The sequence below is a fragment of the Chamaea fasciata genome, unplaced genomic scaffold (genome assembly GCF_029207755.1).
Source record: "Chamaea fasciata isolate MVZ Bird 193981 ecotype frontalis unplaced genomic scaffold, bChaFas1.0.hap1 SCAF_696, whole genome shotgun sequence".
In the NCBI taxonomy this organism is placed as follows: domain Eukaryota; kingdom Metazoa; phylum Chordata; class Aves; order Passeriformes; family Sylviidae; genus Chamaea; species Chamaea fasciata.
The window spans coordinates 2,894-21,852 of NW_027094781.1; the positions used below are offsets into that span (position 1 = coordinate 2,894).

Sequence of the window (18,959 nt, forward strand, 5' to 3'; positions counted from 1 at the left end):
TCACACCTCCATTTAACCCCCCTAATTAGACCCCCCCCAATTAACACCCTCAATTAAACCGCCCCAAACCAAACCCCAAGACCTTCCATTTAACCCCCCAATCAACCCCTCAATTAAACCCCCCCAATTAATCCTCCCAATCAACCCCCCCCAGCTAAAGACACCCCAATTCAACCTCCCCACCAACCCCCCCCAATTAAAGCTGCTCTAATTAACACCGCCCCCGTAATTAAGACCCCACTCTCCTCACCGTTCCGCGCCGCCATCACTGGGGCACTGTGGAAGGAGAAATGTGTTAAGGGGGCTTGAAATTCCTCCCAGACCCACGAAAAACCCTCCCGCCCCTTCTTCAAATGAGTTTTAATTATTTTTCAGAGATCTAAGAAAAGGTTTTTTTCCCCCACCCCCTTCTTCAAATGGGTTTTAATTATTTTTCAGAGTTCCAAGAAAAGGAATCTTCCTTCTACTCTTATCGACGTCCTGCTACAAAAGGTGCCTCCTACTGCTGGAATGTTGCGATTTTTGACGCTTTCGTTGTTGGGTTTTGCTGCGTTATTATCGATTTCCGTGGGATTTCTGCAATCCTTGGCGCATCCTGTCATCGGCCCGAACGGCGTTTTAATTAATGCAGGGTGCTTTTGAAACGTAATTTTTGCTTGTAACGGTTTGCGGTGTGGAAAGTGGAGAAAGTGGATCGGGCCGACGCTTGAGTAGTTTAATAATGCGATTTGTAATTGGTTTTGGGTTTAATGGCGGATTAAACCCGGACTAAAACTAAATTCCAAGTGGCTTTGACTTAACGATTTGGCCCATGACAAAATAACTGTATTTTTATGTAAGTAAAATACATTATAATAAATCTTATAATTAATATAATGTAATATAATGTAACGTAATGCAATTAGCGTAACGTAATACAATACAATATGATTAACACAATGCAATTAATGTTATATATGTAATATATTTTTATATATAAAGGGAGAAGTTACACCTGTTATTATCAGAGAATTAAACCGGTTCTGATGGAAAAAGGCGGGAAAACGTGAGGGGGAAAAGGGCGGGAAAGGTGAGGGGGAAAGGGCGGGAAAGGTGAGGGGGGAAAGGGGCGGGAAAGGTGAGGGGGGAAAGGGCGGGAAAGGGGAGGGGGGAAAGGGCGGGAAAGGTGAGGGGGGAAAGGGCGGGAAAGGTGAGGGGAGAAAAGGCGGGAAAGGTGAGGGGGAAAGGGCGGGAAAGGTGAGGGGGAAATGGCGGGAAAGGTGAGGGGGAAAAGGGCGGGAAAGGTGAGGGGGAAAGGGCGGGAAAGGTGAGGGGGAAATGGAGGGAAAGGTGAGAGGGGAAAGGGCGGGAAAGGTGAGGGGGAAATGGCGGGAAAGGTGAGGGGGGAAATGGCGGGAAAGGTGAGGGGGGAAAGGGCGGGAAAGGTGAGGGGAAAAGGGTGGGAAAGGTGAGGGGGGAAAGGGCGGGAAAGGTGAGGGGAAAAGGGTGGGAAAGGTGAGGGGGAAAAGGGTGGGAAAGGTGAGGGGGAAAGGGCGGGAAAGGTGAGGGGGAAAAGGGCGGGAAAGGTGAGGGGGAAAGGGCGGGAAAGGTGAGGGGGGAAAGGGCGGGAAAGGTGAGGGGGGAAAGGGCGGGAAAGGTGAGGGGGAAAAGGGCGGGAAAGGTGAGGGGGAAAGGGCGGGAAAGGTGAGGGGGGAAAGGGCGGGAAAGGTGAGGGGGGAAAAGGGCGGGAAAGGTGAGGGGGAAAGGGCGGGAAAGGTGAGGGTCCCACCCCCAGATTTCAAGGACCGCCCCCTCAAGGTTTCGGGGCCCGCCCCTCCCCATATTTTGGGGATCCCCTCACCGCGGATCTCGAGGCGGCACTCGGTCAGGGCCTCGCCCAGCTCGTTGACGGCCCGGCAGGTGTAGGTGCCGCCATCGAAGGGTCCCGGCTTGCGGATGAGCAGGGTCAGCACGCCCTGGCTGTGCCGGGCCAGGAATTTGGGATCCTCACCGATGGCCACCTGGTTCTTCAGCCACACCACCTTGGGCTGGGGAGGGACGCACCTGGTCAGGTGAAATGTGCCCCCAAAAACACCCCCAAAACACCCCAAAACACACAAAACTGCCCCAAACCCACCCCAAAACACCCCAAAACACCCCAAAACCGCCCCAAAACCACCCAAAAACACCCCAAAACCACCCAAAACCACCCCAAAACCACCCCAAACACCCAACCCCAAAACACCCCAAAACACCCCAAAACCGCCCCAAAACACCCCAAAACCCCCCAAAACCACCCCAAAACACCCCAAAACCGCCCCAAAACACCCCAAAACACCCCAAAACACCCAAAACACCCCAAAAACCACCCCAAAAACACCCCAAACCCACCCCAAAACACCCCAAAACCGCCCCAAAACCACCCCAAAAACACCCCAAAACACCCCAAAACACACCAAAACCACCCCAAAACACCCCAAAAATACCCCAAAACCGCCAGAAAACCACCCCAAAAACCACCCCAAAACACCCCAAAACACCCCAAAACACCCCAAAACCACCCCAATACACCCCAAAACACCCCAAAAATACCCCAAAACACCCCAAAACCGCCCCAAAACACCCCAAAACACCCAAAAATACCCCAAAACACCCCAAAACCACCCCAAAACACCCCAAAACCACCCCAAAACACCCCAAAACCGCCCCAAAACCACCCCCCAAAACACCCCAAAACACCCCAAAACCACCCCAAAACACCCCAAAACACCCCAAAACCACCCCAAAACACCCCAAAACCGTCCCAAAACCACCCCAAACCACCCCAAAACACCCCAAACCCACCCCAAAACACCCCAAAACCGCCCCAAAACCACCCCCAAAACACCCCAAAACCACCCCAAAACACCCCAAAACACCCCAAAACACCCCAAAACACCCCAAACCCACCCCAAAACACCCCAAAACACCCCAAAAACACCCCAAAACCACCCCAAAACACCCCAAAACACCCCAAAACACCCCAAAACACCCCAAAACACCCCAAAACCACCCCAAAACACCCCAAAACACCCCAAAACCCAAAACCACCCCAAAACACCCCAAAACCACCCCAAAAACCACCCCAAAACACCCCAAAACACCCCAAAACCACCCCAAAACCACCCAAAAACACCCCAAAACACCCCAAAACACCCCAAAAACCACCCCAAAACACACCAAAACCACCCCAAAACCACCCAAAAACACCCCAAACCACCCCAAACCACCCCAAAACACCCAAAACCACCCCAAAACACCCCAAAAATACCCCAAAACACCCCAAAACACCCCAAAAATACCCCAAAACACCCCAAAACACCCCAAAACCACCCCAAAACCACCCCAAACCACCCAAAACACCCCAAAACACCCCAAAACACACCAAAACCGCCAGAAAACCACCCCAAAAATACCCCAAAACACCCCAAAACCACCCCAAAAACCACCCCAAACCACCCCAAAACCACCCCAAAACACCCCAAAACTACCCCAAAAACCACCCCAAAACACCCCAAAACACACCAAAACCACCCCAAAACACCCCAAAAATACCCCAAAACCGCCAGAAAACCACCCCAAAAACCACCCCAAAACCACCCCAAAACACCCCAAAACCGCCAGAAAACCACCCCAAAACCACCCCAAAACACCCCAAAACACCCCAAAACAGAGACCCCCCGAGCCCCCCAGAGCCCCCCAAAGCCCCCCCCGAGCCCCCCAAAGCCCCCCCCGAGCCCCCCCAAGCCCCCCAAGCCCCCCCAAGCCCCCCAGACCTTGGGGTGCCCCCTGACGGCGCAGTTGAGCGCGGTGGAGTAGCCGGCCACGGCGCTGCGATCCACCAGCGGCGTCAGGAACTGCGGGGCCGAGCGGAAATCGTGCTCCCGGTACTGGGGGGGCTTCAAACGCAGCTCTGGAAAGAGGAGGGGGGGGTCCCCCGGAAAAAATCAGGGGGTCCCCGAAAGCCTCGGGGGGCGAGGAGCCCCCAAAACACGGCGGGGAAAGGACTGAGGGTCGGGGGAGCCCGGAAATGTTGAATGGCCGCGAGGCGTTTGTTGGGGGAGCAACAGAACGGATCTTTTACCACCATGAAGGGAACCCCCAATTAACGACTCCCCCAATTAACGGAACCCCAATTAAAGGAACACCCAATTAAAGGAACCCCCAATTAAAGGAACCCCCAATTAACGACTCCCCCAATTAACGGAACCCCCAATTAACGTCTCCCCCAATTAAAGGAACCCCCAATTAAAGGAACCCCCAATTAATGACTCCCCCAATTAAAGGAACCCCCAATTAACGACTCCCCCAATTAAAGGAACCCCAATTAAAGGAATCCCCAATTAAAGGAACCCCCAATTAAAGGAACCCCCAATTAATGACTCCCCCAATTAAAGGAACCCCCAATTAAAGGAACCCCCAATTAACGATTCCCCCAATTAAAGGAACCCCCAATTAAAGGAACCCCCAATTAAAGGAACCCCCAATTAAAGGAACCCCAATTAATGTCTCCCCCAATTAAAGGAACCCCCAATTAATGTCTCCCCCAATTAATGTCTCCCCCAGTTAAAGGAACCCCCAATTAATGTCTCCCCCAATTAATGTCTCCCCCAATTAAAGGAACCCCAATTAATGTCTCCCCCAATTAAAGGAACCCCAATTAATGTCTCCCCCAATTAATGTCTCCCCCAATTAAAGGAACCCCAATTAATGTCTCCCCCAGTTAAAGGAACCCCCAATTAATGTCTCCCCCAATTAAAGGAACCCCAATTAATGTCTCCCCCAATTAATGTCTCCCCCAGTTAAAGGAACCCCCAATTAATGTCTCCCCCAATTAAAGGAACCCCCAATTAAAGGAACCCCCAATTAAAGGAACCCCCAATTAATGACTCCCCCAATTAAAGGAACCCCCAATTAAAGGAACCCCCAATTAAAGGAACCCCCAATTAATGACTCCCCCAATTAAAGGAACCCCCAATTAACGTCTCCCCAATTAAAGGAACCCCCAATTAAAGGAACCCCCAATTAACGACTCCCCCAATTAAAGGAACCCCCAATTAAAGGAACCCCCAATTAAAGGAACCCCCAATTAACGACTCCCCCAATTAAAGGAACCCCAATTAAAGGAATCCCCAATTAAAGGAACCCCCAATTAAAGGAACCCCCAATTAAAGGAACCCCCAATTAATGACTCCCCCAATTAAAGGAACCCCCAATTAAAGGAACCCCCAATTAACGACTCCCCCAATTAAAGGAACCCCCAATTAACGTCTCCCCCAATTAAAGGAACCCCCAATTAAAGGAACCCCCAATTAATGACTCCCCCAATTAAAGGAACCCCCAATTAAAGGAACCCCCAATTAAAGGAACCCCCAATTAATGACTCCCCCAATTAAAGGAACCCCCAATTAACGACTCCCCCAATTAAAGGAACCCCCAATTAATGACTCCCCCAATTAAAGGAACCCCCAATTAACGACTCCCCCAATTAAAGGAACCCCCAATTAAAGGAACTCCCAATTAATGTCTCCCCCAATTAACGACTCCCCCAATTAAAGGAACCCCCAATTAATGTCTCCCCCAATTAAAGGAACCCCCAATTAAAGGAATCCCAATTAATGTCTCCCCCAATTAAAGGAACCCCAATTAATGTCTCCCCCAATTAAAGGAACCCCCAATTAATGTCTCCCCCAATTAAAGGAACCCCCAATTAATGTCTCCCCCAATTAAAGGAATCCCAATTAATGTCTCCCCCAATTAAAGGAACCCCCAATTAATGTCTCCCCCAATTAAAGGAACCCCAATTAATGTCTCCCCCGAACCCCCACGAAGGTCTCCCCCAATTAAAGGAACCCCAATTAATCTCTCCCCTAATTAAAGGAACCCCCAATTAATGTCTCCCCCAATTAAAGGAACCCCCAATTAATGTCTCCCCCAATTAAAGGAACCCCCAATTAATGTCTCCCCCAATTAAAGGAACCCCAATTAATGTCTCCCCCAATTAAAGGAACCCCCAATTAAAGGAACCCCAATTAATGTCTCCCCCAATTAAAGGAAACCCCAATGAATGTCTCCCCCAATTAAAGGAACCCCAATTAATGTCTCCCCCAATTAAAGGAACCCCCAATTAAAGGAACCCCAATTAATCTCTCCCCCAATTAAAGGAATCCCAATTAATGTCTCCCCCAATTAAAGGAACCCCGATACACCTAAATTGCTCTCTCCCCCAATTAAGGAAGCCCAAATTAATAAGCTCCGCAATTAAAAGCCTCAATAAAGCCCAAAATTTCACGAAACTGATTTTTGGGGTCTGGGACTTTGGGGATGACGAGGGTTCGTCCCGGGCGGGCAGAGGAGGCCCCGAGACTGCCAGGAACGCTTTCGGTCTGCGCCAAAAACGCCCCAAAACTGTCCCCAAACCACCGCGAGCCTCCTCCGAACCTCCTCAAACCCCAAAAATCCCGTCAATGTCCCCAGAAACCACCTGGAACCTTCTCAAAACCTCCTCAAACCCCAAAAATCCCGTCAATGTCCCCAGAAACCACCTGGAGCCTCCTCAAAACCACCTCAAACCCCAAAAATCCCGTCAATGTCCCCAGAAACCACCTGGAGCCTCCTCAGAACCTCCTCAAACCCCAAAAATCCCGTCAATGTCCCCAGAAACCACCTGGAGCCTCCTCAAAACCACCTCAAACCCCAAAAATCCCGTCACTGTCCCCAGAAACCACCTGGAGCCTCCTCAAAACCACCTCAAACCCCAAAAATCCCGTCAATGTCCCCAGAAACCACCTGGAGCCTCCTCAAAACCACCTCAAACCCCAAAAATCCCATAAATGTCCCCAGAAACCACCTGGAACCTCCTCAAAACCACCTCAAACCCCAAAAATCCCGTCAATGTCCCCCAGAAACCACCTGGAGCCTCCTCAAAACCACCTCAAACCCCAAAAATCCCGTCAATGTCCCCCAGAAACCACCTGGAACCTCCTCAAAACCACCTCAAACCCCAAAAATCCCGTCAATGTCCCCCCTAGACCACCTGGAGCCTCCTCAAAACCACCTCAAACCCCAAAAATCCCATAAATGTCCCCAGAAACCACCTGGAACCTCCTCAGAACCACCTCAAACCCCAAAAATCCCGTCAATGTCCCCAGAAACCACCTGGAGCCTCCTCAAAACCACCTCAAACCCCAAAAATCCCGTCAATGTCCCCCAGAAACCACCTGGAACCTCCTCAAAACCACCTCAAACCCCAAAAATCCCGTCAATGTCGCCCAGAAACCACCTGGAGCCTCCTCAAAACCACCTCAAACCCCAAAAATCCCGTCAATGTCCCCCCTAGACCACCTGGAGCCTCCTCAAAACCTCCTCAAACCCCAAAAATCCCGTCAATGTCCCCCCTAGACCACCTGGAGCCTCCTCAAAACCTCCTCAAACCCCAAAAATCCCGTCAATGTCCCCCAGAAACCACCTGGAGCCTCCTCAAAACCACCTCAAACCCCAAAAATCCCATAAATGTCCCCAGAAACCACCTGGAGCCTCCTCAAAACCTCCTCAAACCCCAAAAATCCCGTCAATGTCCCCAGAAACCACCTGGAGCCTCCTCAAAACCACCTCAAACCCCAAAAATCCCGTCAATGTCCCCAGAAACCACCTGGAGCCTCCTCAAAACCACCTCAAACCCCAAAAATCCCGTCAATGTCCCCCAGAAACCACCTGGAACCTCCTCCAAACCACCTCAAACCCCAAAAATCCCGTCAATGTCCCCCCTAGACCACCTGGAGCCTCCTCAAAACCACCTCAAACCCCAAAAATCCCGTCAATGTCCCCAGAAACCACCTGGAGCCTCCTCAAAACCACCTCAAACCCCAAAAATCCCATCAATGTCCCCAGAAACCACCTGGAGCCTCCTCAAAACCACCTCAAACCCCAAAAATCCCGTCAATGTCCCCCAGAAACCACCTGGAGCCTCCTCAGAACCTCCTCAAACCCCAAAAATCCCGTCAATGTCCCCAGAAACCACCTGGAGCCTCCTCAAAACCACCTCAAACCCCAAAAATCCCGTCAATGTCCCCAGAAACCACCTGGAGCCTCCTCAAAACCACCTGAAACCCCAAAAATCCCGTCAATGTCCCCAGAAACCACCTGGAGCCTCCTCAAAACCTCCTCAAACCCCAAAAATCCCGTCAATGTCCCCAGAAACCACCTGGAGCCTCCTCAAAACCACCTCAAACCCCAAAAATCCCGTCAATGTCCCCCAGAAACCACCTGGAGCCTCCTCAAAACCACCTCAAACCCCAAAAATCCCGTCAATGTCCCCCCGAAACCACCTGGAGCCTCCTCAAAACCACCTCAAACCCCAAAAATCCCGTCAATGTCCCCAGAAACCACCTGGAACCTCCTCAGAACCTCCTCAAACCCCAAAAATCCCGTCAATGTCCCCCAGAAACCACCTGGAACCTCCTCAAAACCTCCTCAAACCCCAAAAATCCCGTCAATGTCCCCCAGAAACCACCTGGAGCCTCCTCAAAACCACCTCAAACCCCAAAAATCCCGTCAATGTCCCCAGAAACCACCTGGAGCCTCCTCAAAACCACCTCAAACCCCAAAAATCCCGTCAATGTCCCCAGAAACCACCTGGAGCCTCCTCAAAACCACCTCAAACCCCAAAAATCCCGTCAATGTCCCCAGAAACCACCTGGAGCCTCCTCAAAACCACCTCAAACCCCAAAAATCCCGTCAATGTCCCCAGAAACCACCTGGAACCTCCTCAAAACCACCTCAAACCCCAAAAATCCCGTCAATGTCCCCCAGAAACCACCTGGAGCCTCCTCAAAACCACCTCAAACCCCAAAAATCCCGTCAATGTCCCCAGAAACCACCTGGAGCCTCCTCAAAACCACCTCAAACCCCAAAAATCCCGTCAATGTCCCCAGAAACCACCTGGAGCCTCCTCAAAACCACCTCAAACCCCAAAAATCCCGTCAATGTCCCCAGAAACCACCTGGAGCCTCCTCAAAACCACCTCAAACCCCAAAAATCCCGTCAATGTCCCCCCTAGACCACCTGGAGCCTCCTCAAAACCTCCTCAAACCCCAAAAATCCCGTCAATGTCCCCAGAAACCACCTGGAGCCTCCTCAAAACCACCTCAAACCCCAAAAATCCCGTCAATGTCCCCAGAAACCACCTGGAGCCTCCTCAAAACCTCCTCAAACCCCAAAAATCCCGTCAATGTCCCCCAGAAACCACCTGGAGCCTCCTCAAAACCTCCTCAAACCCCAAAAATCCCGTCAATGTCCCCCAGAAACCACCTGGAGCCTCCTCAAAACCACCTCAAACCCCAAAAATCCCGTCAATGTCCCCAGAAACCACCTGGAGCCTCCTCAAAACCTCCTCAAACCCCAAAAATCCCATAAATGTCCCCCAGAAACCACCTGGAACCTCCTCAAAACCACCTCAAACCCCAAAAATCCCGTCAATGTCCCCAGAAACCACCTGGAGCCTCCTCAAAACCACCTCAAACCCCAAAAATCCCGTCAATGTCCCCAGAAACCACCTGGAGCCTCCTCAAAACCACCTCAAACCCCAAAAATCCCGTCAATGTCCCCCAGAAACCACCTGGAGCCTCCTCAAAACCTCCTCAAACCCCAAAAATCCCGTCAATGTCCCCAGAAACCACCTGGAACCTCCTCAAAACCTCCTCAAACCCCAAAAATCCCTTCAATGTCCCCAGAAACCACCTGGAGCCTCCTCAAAACCTCCTCAAACCCCAAAAATCCCGTCAATGTCCCCCAGAAACCACCTGGAACCTCCTCAAAACCACCTCAAACCCCAAAAATCCCGTCAATGTCCCCAGAAACCACCTGGAGCCTCCTCAAAACCACCTCAAACCCCAAAAATCCCGTCAATGTCCCCAGAAACCACCTGGAGCCTCCTCAAAACCACCTCAAACCCCAAAAATCCCGTCAATGTCCCCAGAAACCACCTGGAGCCTCCTCAAAACCACCTCAAACCCCAAAAATCCCATCAATGTCCCCAGAAACCACCTGGAGCCTCCTCAAAACCACCTCAAACCCCAAAAATCCCATCAATGTCCCCAGAAACCACCTGGAGCCTCCTCAAAACCTCCTCAAACCCCAAAAATCCCGTCAATGTCCCCCAGAAACCACCTGGAGCCTCCTCAAAACCACCTCAAACCCCAAAAATCCCGTCAATGTCCCCAGAAACCACCTGGAGCCTCCTCAAAACCACCTCAAACCCCAAAAATCCCATCAATGTCCCCAGAAACCACCTGGAGCCTCCTCAAAACCACCTCAAACCCCAAAAATCCCATCAATGTCCCCAGAAACCACCTGGAGCCTCCTCAAAACCACCTCAAACCCCAAAAATCCCTTCAATGTCCCTCCAAGACCACCTCAAACTTCTCCCCAAATCCCTTCCAATCCCCGAACCCCCCCAGACGGCGGTTACCAGCTTTGGGGATCACCGCGGTGTTGGAGGACACGCCGGGTTTCTCGCTCAGCCCGCACAGGTTCTCGCTGAACACCTTGAACACGTACTCGTTGCCCATCACCAGCTCCGAGGCCGTGCAGCGCGGGGGCCGGTTGTGCTCGTACACCGTGAACCACTCCTGGGGGGTTCGGGGGGGATTTGGGGGGTTTTTCGGGGGTCCTGAGCGGGTGTTGGGGGGTTTTTGGGGGGTTTTTGGGGAATTTTGGGGATTTTGAGGGTTTTTTGGGGGTTTTTTTGGAGGGATTTCTGGGGGTTTTGAGGGGTGGTGAGGGGTTTTGGAAGGGAGCTGAGTGGTTTTTGGGGGGGCTGTGAGAGGGTCCGGAGGGTCGGTTGAGGATTTGGGGTGTCCTTTGGGGGTCCCGGGGGTCTTTTTGGGGCCCCCTCACCATGGTTCTCTTGTCGGCCTTCATGATGGTGTAGCCGGTGATCTCGGCGTTGCCGTCGTCCTCGGGGGGCTCCCACTCCACCAGGGCGTTGAAGCCCCAAACCTCCTTCACCTGCACCTTCCGGGGGGGCCCCGGCCGCTCTGGGGAGGGGGACAGGGAACGCAGGGATCGCCCCAAAATATCCCCAAAAAACCGCCCCGAAATACCCCAAAACGCCCCAAAAAACCACGGCAAAAATCACTCCAAACCCGCGGCAAAACAGCCCAAAATCCGCCCCGAAACACCCCAAAAACCGCCCCAAAAATGCCCCCGGAGCGCTCCAAAATCCGCCCCAAAAACACCCCAAAAACACCCCAAAAACCGGCCCCAAAAACACCCCAAAAACACCCCAAAAACACCCCAAAAATGACCCCGGAGTGCTCCAAAATCCACCCCAAACACCCCAAAAACACCCCAAAAACCGGCCCCAAAAACACCCCAAAAATACCCCAAAAATGACCCCGGAGCGCTCCAAAATCCGCCCCAAACACCCCAAAAACACCCCAAAAACCAACTCCAAAAATGACCCCGGAGCGCTCCAAAATCTGCCCCAAACATCCCAAAAACACCCCAAAAACTCCCCAAAAATGACCCCGGAGCGCGCCAAAATCCGCCCCCAACACCCCAAAAACACCCCAAAAACACCCCAAAAACCGCCCCAAAAATGACCCCGGAGCGCTCCAAAATCCGCCCCAAACACCCCAAAAACACCCCAAAAACCAACCCCAAAAATGACCCCGGAGCGCTCCAAAATCCGCCCCCAACACCCCAAAAACACCCCAAAAACCGGCCCCAAAAATGACCCCGGAGCGCTCCAAAATCCGCCCCCAACACCCCAAAAACACCCCAAAAACCGGCCCCAAAACACCAAAAAAATCACCACAAAAATCGCCCCGAGACACCCCAACATGACCTTTAAAGGGCCAGCGCCACATCCCAGTGCTCCCAGTGCCCAATCCCAGTGCTCCCAGTGACTCCCAGTGCTCCCAGTGCCCAACCCCAGTGCCCAGTCCTGGTTCTCCCATCGCCTCTCCATCACTCCCAGTCACTCCCAGTCAATCCCAGTGCCCTCAGTGCCCAACCCCAGTAACTCCCAGTAACTCCCAATAACTCCCAGTCCCTCCCAGTCGGTCCCAGTCGGTCCCAGTTTACCGACGATGCGCAGGCGCATCTCGGCCGCGTCCTCCATGCCCTCGATGCGCACGCTGAGCCCAGTGCCCCCAGTGCCCCCAGTGCTCCCAGTCAATCCCAGTCAATCCCAGTCAATCCCAGTCAATCCCAGTCCCTCCCAGTTTGTCCCAGTCGGTCCCAGTCGGTCCCAGTTTACCGACGATGCGCAGGCGCATCTCGGCCGTGTCCTCCATGCCCTCGATGCGCACGCTGAGCCCGTAGCGCCCCGAGTGCCCCCAGTGCTCCCAGTCAATCCCAGTCAATCCCAGTCAATCCCAGTCAATCCCAGTCACTCCCAGTCCCTCCCAGTTTGTCCCAGTCGGTCCCAGTCGGTCCCAGTTTACCGACGATGCGCAGGCGCATCTCGGCCGTGTCCTCCATGCCCTCGATGCGCACGCTGAGCCCAGTGCCCCCAGTGCCCCCAGTGCTCCCAGTCAATCCCAGTCAATCCCAGTCCCTCCCAGTCCGTCCCAGTTTGTCCCAGTCGGTCCCAGTTTACCGACGATGCGCAGGCGCATCTCGGCCGTGTCCTCCATGCCCTCGATGCGCACGCTGAGCCCGTAGCGCCCCGAGTGCCCCCAGTGCTCCCAGTCAATCCCAGTCAATCCCAGTCAATCCCAGTCAATCCCAGTTTGTCCCAGTCGGTCCCAGTTTACCGACGATGCGCAGGCGCATCTCGGCCGTGTCCTCCATGCCCTCGATGCGCACGCTGAGCCCGTAGCGCCCCGAGTGCCCCCAGTGCTCCCAGTCAATCCCAGTCAATCCCAGTCAATCCCAGTCCCTCCCAGTCCGTCCCAGTCGGTCCCAGTCGGTCCCAGTTTACCGACGATGCGCAGGCGCATCTCGGCCGTGTCCTCCATGCCCTCGATGCGCACGCTGAGCCCAGTGCCCCCAGTGCTCCCAGTCAATCCCAGTCAATCCCAGTCACTCCCAGTCCGTCCCAGTCGGTCCCAGTCGGTCCCAGTTTACCGACGATGCGCAGGCGCATCTCGGCCGTGTCCTCCATGCCCTCGATGCGCACGCTGAGCCCAGTGCCCCCAGTGCCCCCAGTGCTCCCAGTCAATCCCAGTCAATCCCAGTCAATCCCAGTCCCTCCCAGTTTGTCCCAGTCGGTCCCAGTCGGTCCCAGTTTACCGACGATGCGCAGGCGCATCTCGGCCGTGTCCTCCATGCCCTCGATGCGCACGCTGAGCCCGTAGCGCCCCGAGTGCCCCCTGGCGGCGGCGCGGATGAAGAACACCGTGTCGCGGTCCGACGTGCGCACGTGCACGTCCTCGCCCAGCGCCCCGCCCTCCTTCGTCCACGTCACCTGGGGGCGGGGCTTGCCCTGCGCGGGGTGGGAGGGGCTTGGTCAGGGGGGTGGGGGGGGCTGGGGGGCTGGGGTGTTCCTATGGGGCTGGGGAGTCCCTATGGGGCTGGGGTGTCTCTATGGGGCTGGGGTGTCTCTATGGGGCTGGGGTGTCCCTATGGGGCTGGGGAGTCCCTATGGGGCTGGGGTGTCTCTATGGGGCTGGGGTGTCCCTATGGGGCTGAGGTGTCTCTATGGGGCTGGGGAGTCCCTATGGGGCTGGGGTGTCTCTATGGGGCTGGGGTGTCCCTATGGGGCTGGGGTGTCCCTATGGGGCTGAGGTGTTCCTATGGGGCTGGGGAGTCCCTATGGGGCTGGGGTGTCTCTATGGGGCTGAGGTGTCTCTATGGGGCTGGGGAGTCCCTATGGGGCTGGGGTGTCTCTATGGGGCTGAGGTGTTCCTATGGGGCTGGGGAGTCCCTATGGGGCTGGGGTGTCTCTATGGGGCTGGGGTGTTCCTATGGGGCTGGGGAGTCCCTATGGGGCTGGGGTGTCTCTATGGGGCTGGGGTGTTCCTATGGGGCTGGGGAGTCCCTATGGGGCTGGGGTGTCTCTATGGGGCTGGGGTGTCTCTATGGGGCTGGGGTGTTCCTATGGGGCTGAGGTGTTCCTATGGGGCTGGGGTGTCCCTATGGGGCTGGGGTGTCACTATGGGGCTGGGGAGTCCCTATGGGGCTGGGGTGTCCCTATGGGGCTGGGGTGTTCCTATGGGGCTGGGGTGTCACTATGGGGCTGGGGTGTCTCTATGGGGCTGGGGTGTTCCTATGGGGCTGAGGTGTTCCTATGGGGCTGGGGTGTCCCTATGGGGCTGGGGTGTCACTATGGGGCTGGGGAGTCCCTATGGGGCTGGGGTGTCCCTATGGGGCTGGGGTGTTCCTATGGGGCTGGGGTGTCACTATGGGGCTGGGGTGTCCCTATGGGGCTGGGGTGTTCCTATGGGGCTGAGGTGTTCCTATGGGGCTGGGGTGTCCCTATGGGGCTGAGGTGTTCCTATGGGGCTGGGGTGTCCCTATGGGGCTGGGGTGTTCCTATGGGGCTGGGGTGTTCCTATGGGGCTGAGGTGTTCCTATGGGGCTGGGGTGTTCCTATGGGGCTGGGGTGTTCCTATGGGGCTGAGGTGTTCCTATGGGGCTGGGGTGTCCCTATGGGGCTGAGGTGTCTCTATGGGGCTGGGGTGTCCCTATGGGGCTGGGGGGCTGGGGTGTCCCTATGGGGCTGGGGTGTTCCTATGGGGCGGTGGGGTTCAGTTGTCCCTATGGGATCTATGGGGCTGAGGTGTTCCTATGGGGCTGAGGTGTCCCTATGGGGCTGGGGTGTCACTATGGGGCTGAGGTGTTCCTATGGGGCTGAGGTGTCCCTATGGGGCTGGGGGGCTGGGGTGTCACTATGGGGCTGAGGTGTTCCTATGGGGCTGGGGTGTCCCTATGGGGCTGAGGTGTCCCTATGGGGCTGGGGGGCTGGGGTGTCACTATGGGGCTGAGGTGTTCCTATGGGGCTGGGGTGTCCCTATGGGGCTGGGGTGTCCCTATGGGGCTGGGGTGTCCCTATGGGGCGGAGGTGTTCCTATGGGGTCTATGGAGCTGTGGGGCTGAGGTGTTCCCATGGGGCTGAGGTGTCTCTATGGGGTCTATGGGGTCTGTGGGGCTGAGGTGTCCCTATGGGGCTGAGGTGTCCCTATGGGGCTGGGGTGTTCCTATGGGGCTGAGGTGTCCCTATGGGGCTGGGGTGTTCCTATGGGGCGGTGGGGTTCAGTTGTCCCTATGGGATCTATGGGGCTGAGGTGTCCCTATGGGGCGGAGGTGTCACTATGGGGTCTATGGGATCTGTGGGGCTGAGCTGTCCCTGTGGGGCTGAGGTGTCTCTATGGGGCGGTGGGGTTCAGTTGTCCCTATGGGATCTGTGGGGCTGAGCTGTCCCTGTGGGGCTGAGGGGTTGAGTCATCGCTCTGGGATCTATGGGGCTGGGTTATCGCTGTGGGGTTGCGTTGTCCCTATGGATGTGTGGGGCTGAGTTCCCCCTATGGGGCCCAGCTCCCCCTATGGCTCTATAGGGCTGCGTTCCCCCTATAGGGCTGATTAACCCCAATGAATCTATGGGGCTGAGTTCCCCCACAGGGCCCACCTCCCCCCACAGCTCCCGCCCCACAGCTCCCGCCCCACAGCTCCCGCCCCACAGCTCACCTGGAAGGGGATCACCAGGTTCACCTGCTACTGCCCCACAGCTCCCGCCCCACAGCTCCCGCCCCACAGATCCCGCCCCACCGCTCACCTGGAACGGGATCACCAGGTTCACCTGCTCCTGCCCCACAGCTCCCGCCCCACAGCTCCCGCCCCACAGCTCACCTGGAACGGGATCACCAGGTTCACCTGCTCCCCCACAGCTCCCGCCCCACAGCTCCCGCCCCACAGCTCACCTGGAAGGGGATCACCAGGTTCACCTGCTCCTGCCCCACAGCTCCCGCCCCACAGCTCCCGCCCCACAGCTCCCGCCCCACAGCTCACCTGGAAGGGGATCACCAGGTTCACCTGCTCCCGCCCCACAGCTCCTGCCCCACAGCTCCCGCCCCACAGCTCACCTGGAAGGGGATCACCAGGTTCACCTGCTCCCCCACAGATCCCGCCCCACAGCTCCCGCCCCACAGCTCCCGCCCCACAGCTCACCTGGAAGGGGATCACCAGGTTCACCTGCTGCCCCACAGCTCCCGCCCCACAGCTCCCGCCCCACCGCTCACCTGGAAGGGGATCACCAGGTTCACCTGCTCCTGCCCCACAGCTCCTGCCCCACAGCTCCCGCCCCACAGCTCCCGCCCCACAGCTCACCTGGAAGGGGATCACCAGGTTCACCTGCTCCCCCACCTTCCTGACGTAGGTCTGCCGCAGGTGCCGGGGCAGCCGGATCTTGGGGCGCTCTGTGGGGCGGGGACGGGCTTAGGGGGCGATCTATGGGGCACAACCCCCCGGTGTGGGGCACAACCCCCAGATTTGGGATTTCCCCCAAAATTTGGGATTTCCCCCCCCCCCGGGATTTTGGGATTTCCCCCAAAATTTCGGATTTTCCGCCCGGGATTTTGGGATTTCCCCCAGGATTTGGGGATTTCCCCCCGGGATTTTGGGATTTCCCCCAGGATTTTGGGATTTCCCCCAGGATTTGGGGATTTCCCCCAGAATTTAGGATTTCCCCCCGGGATTTTGGGATTTCCCCCAGGATTTGGGATTTTCCCCCCCGGGATTTTGGGATTTCCCCCCCGGGATTTTGGGATTTCCCCCAGGATTTGGGATTTCCCCCCGGGATTTGGGGATTTCCCCCGGGATTTGGGAATTCCCCCCCGGGATTTGGGGATTTCCCCCCTAATTTCGGACCCCCCCCCCCCCCCCCCCATTTTGGGGTCCCCTCCCCCCTGCTTTAGGGGGTTTTCCCCCCAGAATTTTGGGATTTCCCCCACCATTCCCCCTCCCGCCCCCCGCCCGAATTTTGAGTCCCCCCACAATTCTCGGACCGCCGCCAGTCTCGGGGTGTCCCCCCCGACCCCCGACCCCCGACCCCCGACCCCCGACCCCAGACCCACCGACGATCTCGCGGATGGTGACGGGCTGGGCCATGGTGGCCGGGGGGCTGCGGCCCGCGATGTTGACCCCGACCACGCGGAAGAGCAGCTTCTCCCCGGTGGGCAGAGCGCGCACCGTGAGCCCGCAGCGCTCCACGGGCTGCGCGTTGGCGGGCTGCCACTCCGTGTCTGCGGGAATGGGGCGGTTATGGGGCGGGATTGGGGTTGTGGGGCGGGATTGGGGTTATGGGGCTGGATTGGGGTTATGGGGCCGGGGGCTCCACGGGCTGCGCGTTGGCGGGCTGCCACTCCGTGTCTGCGGGAATGGGGCGGTTATGGGGCGGGATTGGGGTTGTGGGGCCGGGATTGGGGTTGTGGGGCTGGATTGGGGTTATGGGGCGGGATTGGGGTTATGGGGCGGGATTGGGGTTATGGGGCGGGATTGGGGTTGTGGGGCCGGGATTGGGGTTATGGGGCCGGGATTGGGGTTATGGGGCGGGATTGGGGTTGTGGGGCGGGATTGGGGTTATGGGGCGGGATTGGGGTTATGGGGCCGGGATTGGGGTTATGGGGCGGGATTGGGGTTATGGGGCCGGGGGCTCCACGGGCTGCGCGTTGGCGGGCTGCCACTCCGTGTCTGGGGGGCACAGAGATGGGGCTGTGGGGCTGGGCAGGGGGTTATGGGGCGGGATTGGGGTTGTGGGGCCGGGATTGGGGTTATGGGGCCGGGGGCTCCACGGGCTGCGCGTTGGCGGGCTGCCACTCCGTGTCTGCGGGAATGGGGCGGTTATGGGGCGGGATTGGGGTTGTGGGGCGGGATTGGGGTTATGGGGCCGGGATTGGGGTTATGGGGCTGGATTGGGGTTATGGGGCCGGGATTGGGGTTATGGGGCCGGATTGGGGTTATGGGGCCGGGATTGGGGTTATGGGGCCGGGGGCTCCACGGGCTGCGCGTTGGCGGGCTGCCACTCCGTGTCTGCGGGAATGGGGCGGTTATGGGGCGGGATTGGGGTTATGGGGCGGGATTGGGGTTATGGGGCGGGATTGGGGTTATAGGGCCGGGATTGGGGTTATGGGGCCGGGATTGGGGCTATGGGGCGGGATTGGGGTTATGGGGCGGGATTGGGGTTGTGGGGCCGGGATTGGGGTTGTGGGGCTGGATTGGGGTTATGGGGCCGGGGGCTCCACGGGCTGCGCGTTGGCGGGCTGCCACTCCGTGTCTGCGGGAATGGGGCGGTTATGGGGCGGGATTGGGGTTGTGGGGCCGGGATTGGGGTTGTGGGGCTGGATTGGGGTTATGGGGCGGGGATTGGGGTTATGGGGCTGGATTGGGGTTATGGGGCTGGGATTGGGGTTATGGGGCTGGATTGGGGTTATGGGGCCGGGGGCTCCACGGGCTGCGCGTTCGCGGGCTGCCACTCCGTGTCTGCGGGAATGGGGCGGTTATGGGGCGGGATTGGGGTTATGGGGCGGGATTGGGGCTATGGGGCGGGATTGGGGTTATGGGGCGGGATTGGGGTTATGGGGCGGGGATTGGGGTTATGGGGCGGGGATTGGGGTTATGGGGCCGGGATTGGGGTTATGGGGCGGGATTGGGGTTGTGGGGCCGGGATTGGGGTTATGGGGCGGGATTGGGGTTATGGGGCGGGGATTGGGGTTATGGGGCTGGATTGGGGTTATGGGGCTGGGATTGGGGTTATGGGGCTGGATTGGGGTTATGGGGCCGGGGGCTCCACGGGCTGCGCGTTCGCGGGCTGCCACTCCGTGTCTGCGGGAATGGGGCGGTTATGGGGCGGGATTGGGGTTATGGGGCGGGATTGGGGCTATGGGGCGGGATTGGGGTTATGGGGCGGGATTGGGGTTATGGGGCGGGATTGGGGTTATGGGGCGGGATTGGGGTTGTGGGGCCGGGATTGGGGTTGTGGGGCTGGATTGGGGTTATGG

At 57.1% G+C, this 18,959-nt stretch overlaps 1 protein-coding gene across 1 annotated transcript in view; it reads right to left on the reverse strand.

Moving 5' to 3' along the window:
* Positions 1 to 366: 366 nt before the first annotated feature.
* MYBPC2 (myosin binding protein C2) overlaps positions 367 to 18,959 on the reverse strand; it is a 51,532-nt gene continuing 32,939 nt past the window's right edge. Inside the window, exons 22-29 of the mRNA XM_066209153.1 lie at positions 17,037 to 17,204; positions 16,291 to 16,379; positions 13,258 to 13,450; positions 10,915 to 11,054; positions 10,487 to 10,646; positions 3,795 to 3,931; positions 1,841 to 2,027; positions 367 to 595 (exon numbers count right to left, since the gene is read on the reverse strand). Of these exons, the coding sequence (XP_066065250.1) occupies positions 435 to 595; positions 1,841 to 2,027; positions 3,795 to 3,931; positions 10,487 to 10,646; positions 10,915 to 11,054; positions 13,258 to 13,450; positions 16,291 to 16,379; positions 17,037 to 17,204 (1,235 nt within the window). The 3' untranslated portion in view covers positions 367 to 434. The remainder of the gene's footprint in view (positions 596 to 1,840; positions 2,028 to 3,794; positions 3,932 to 10,486; positions 10,647 to 10,914; positions 11,055 to 13,257; positions 13,451 to 16,290; positions 16,380 to 17,036; positions 17,205 to 18,959) is intronic.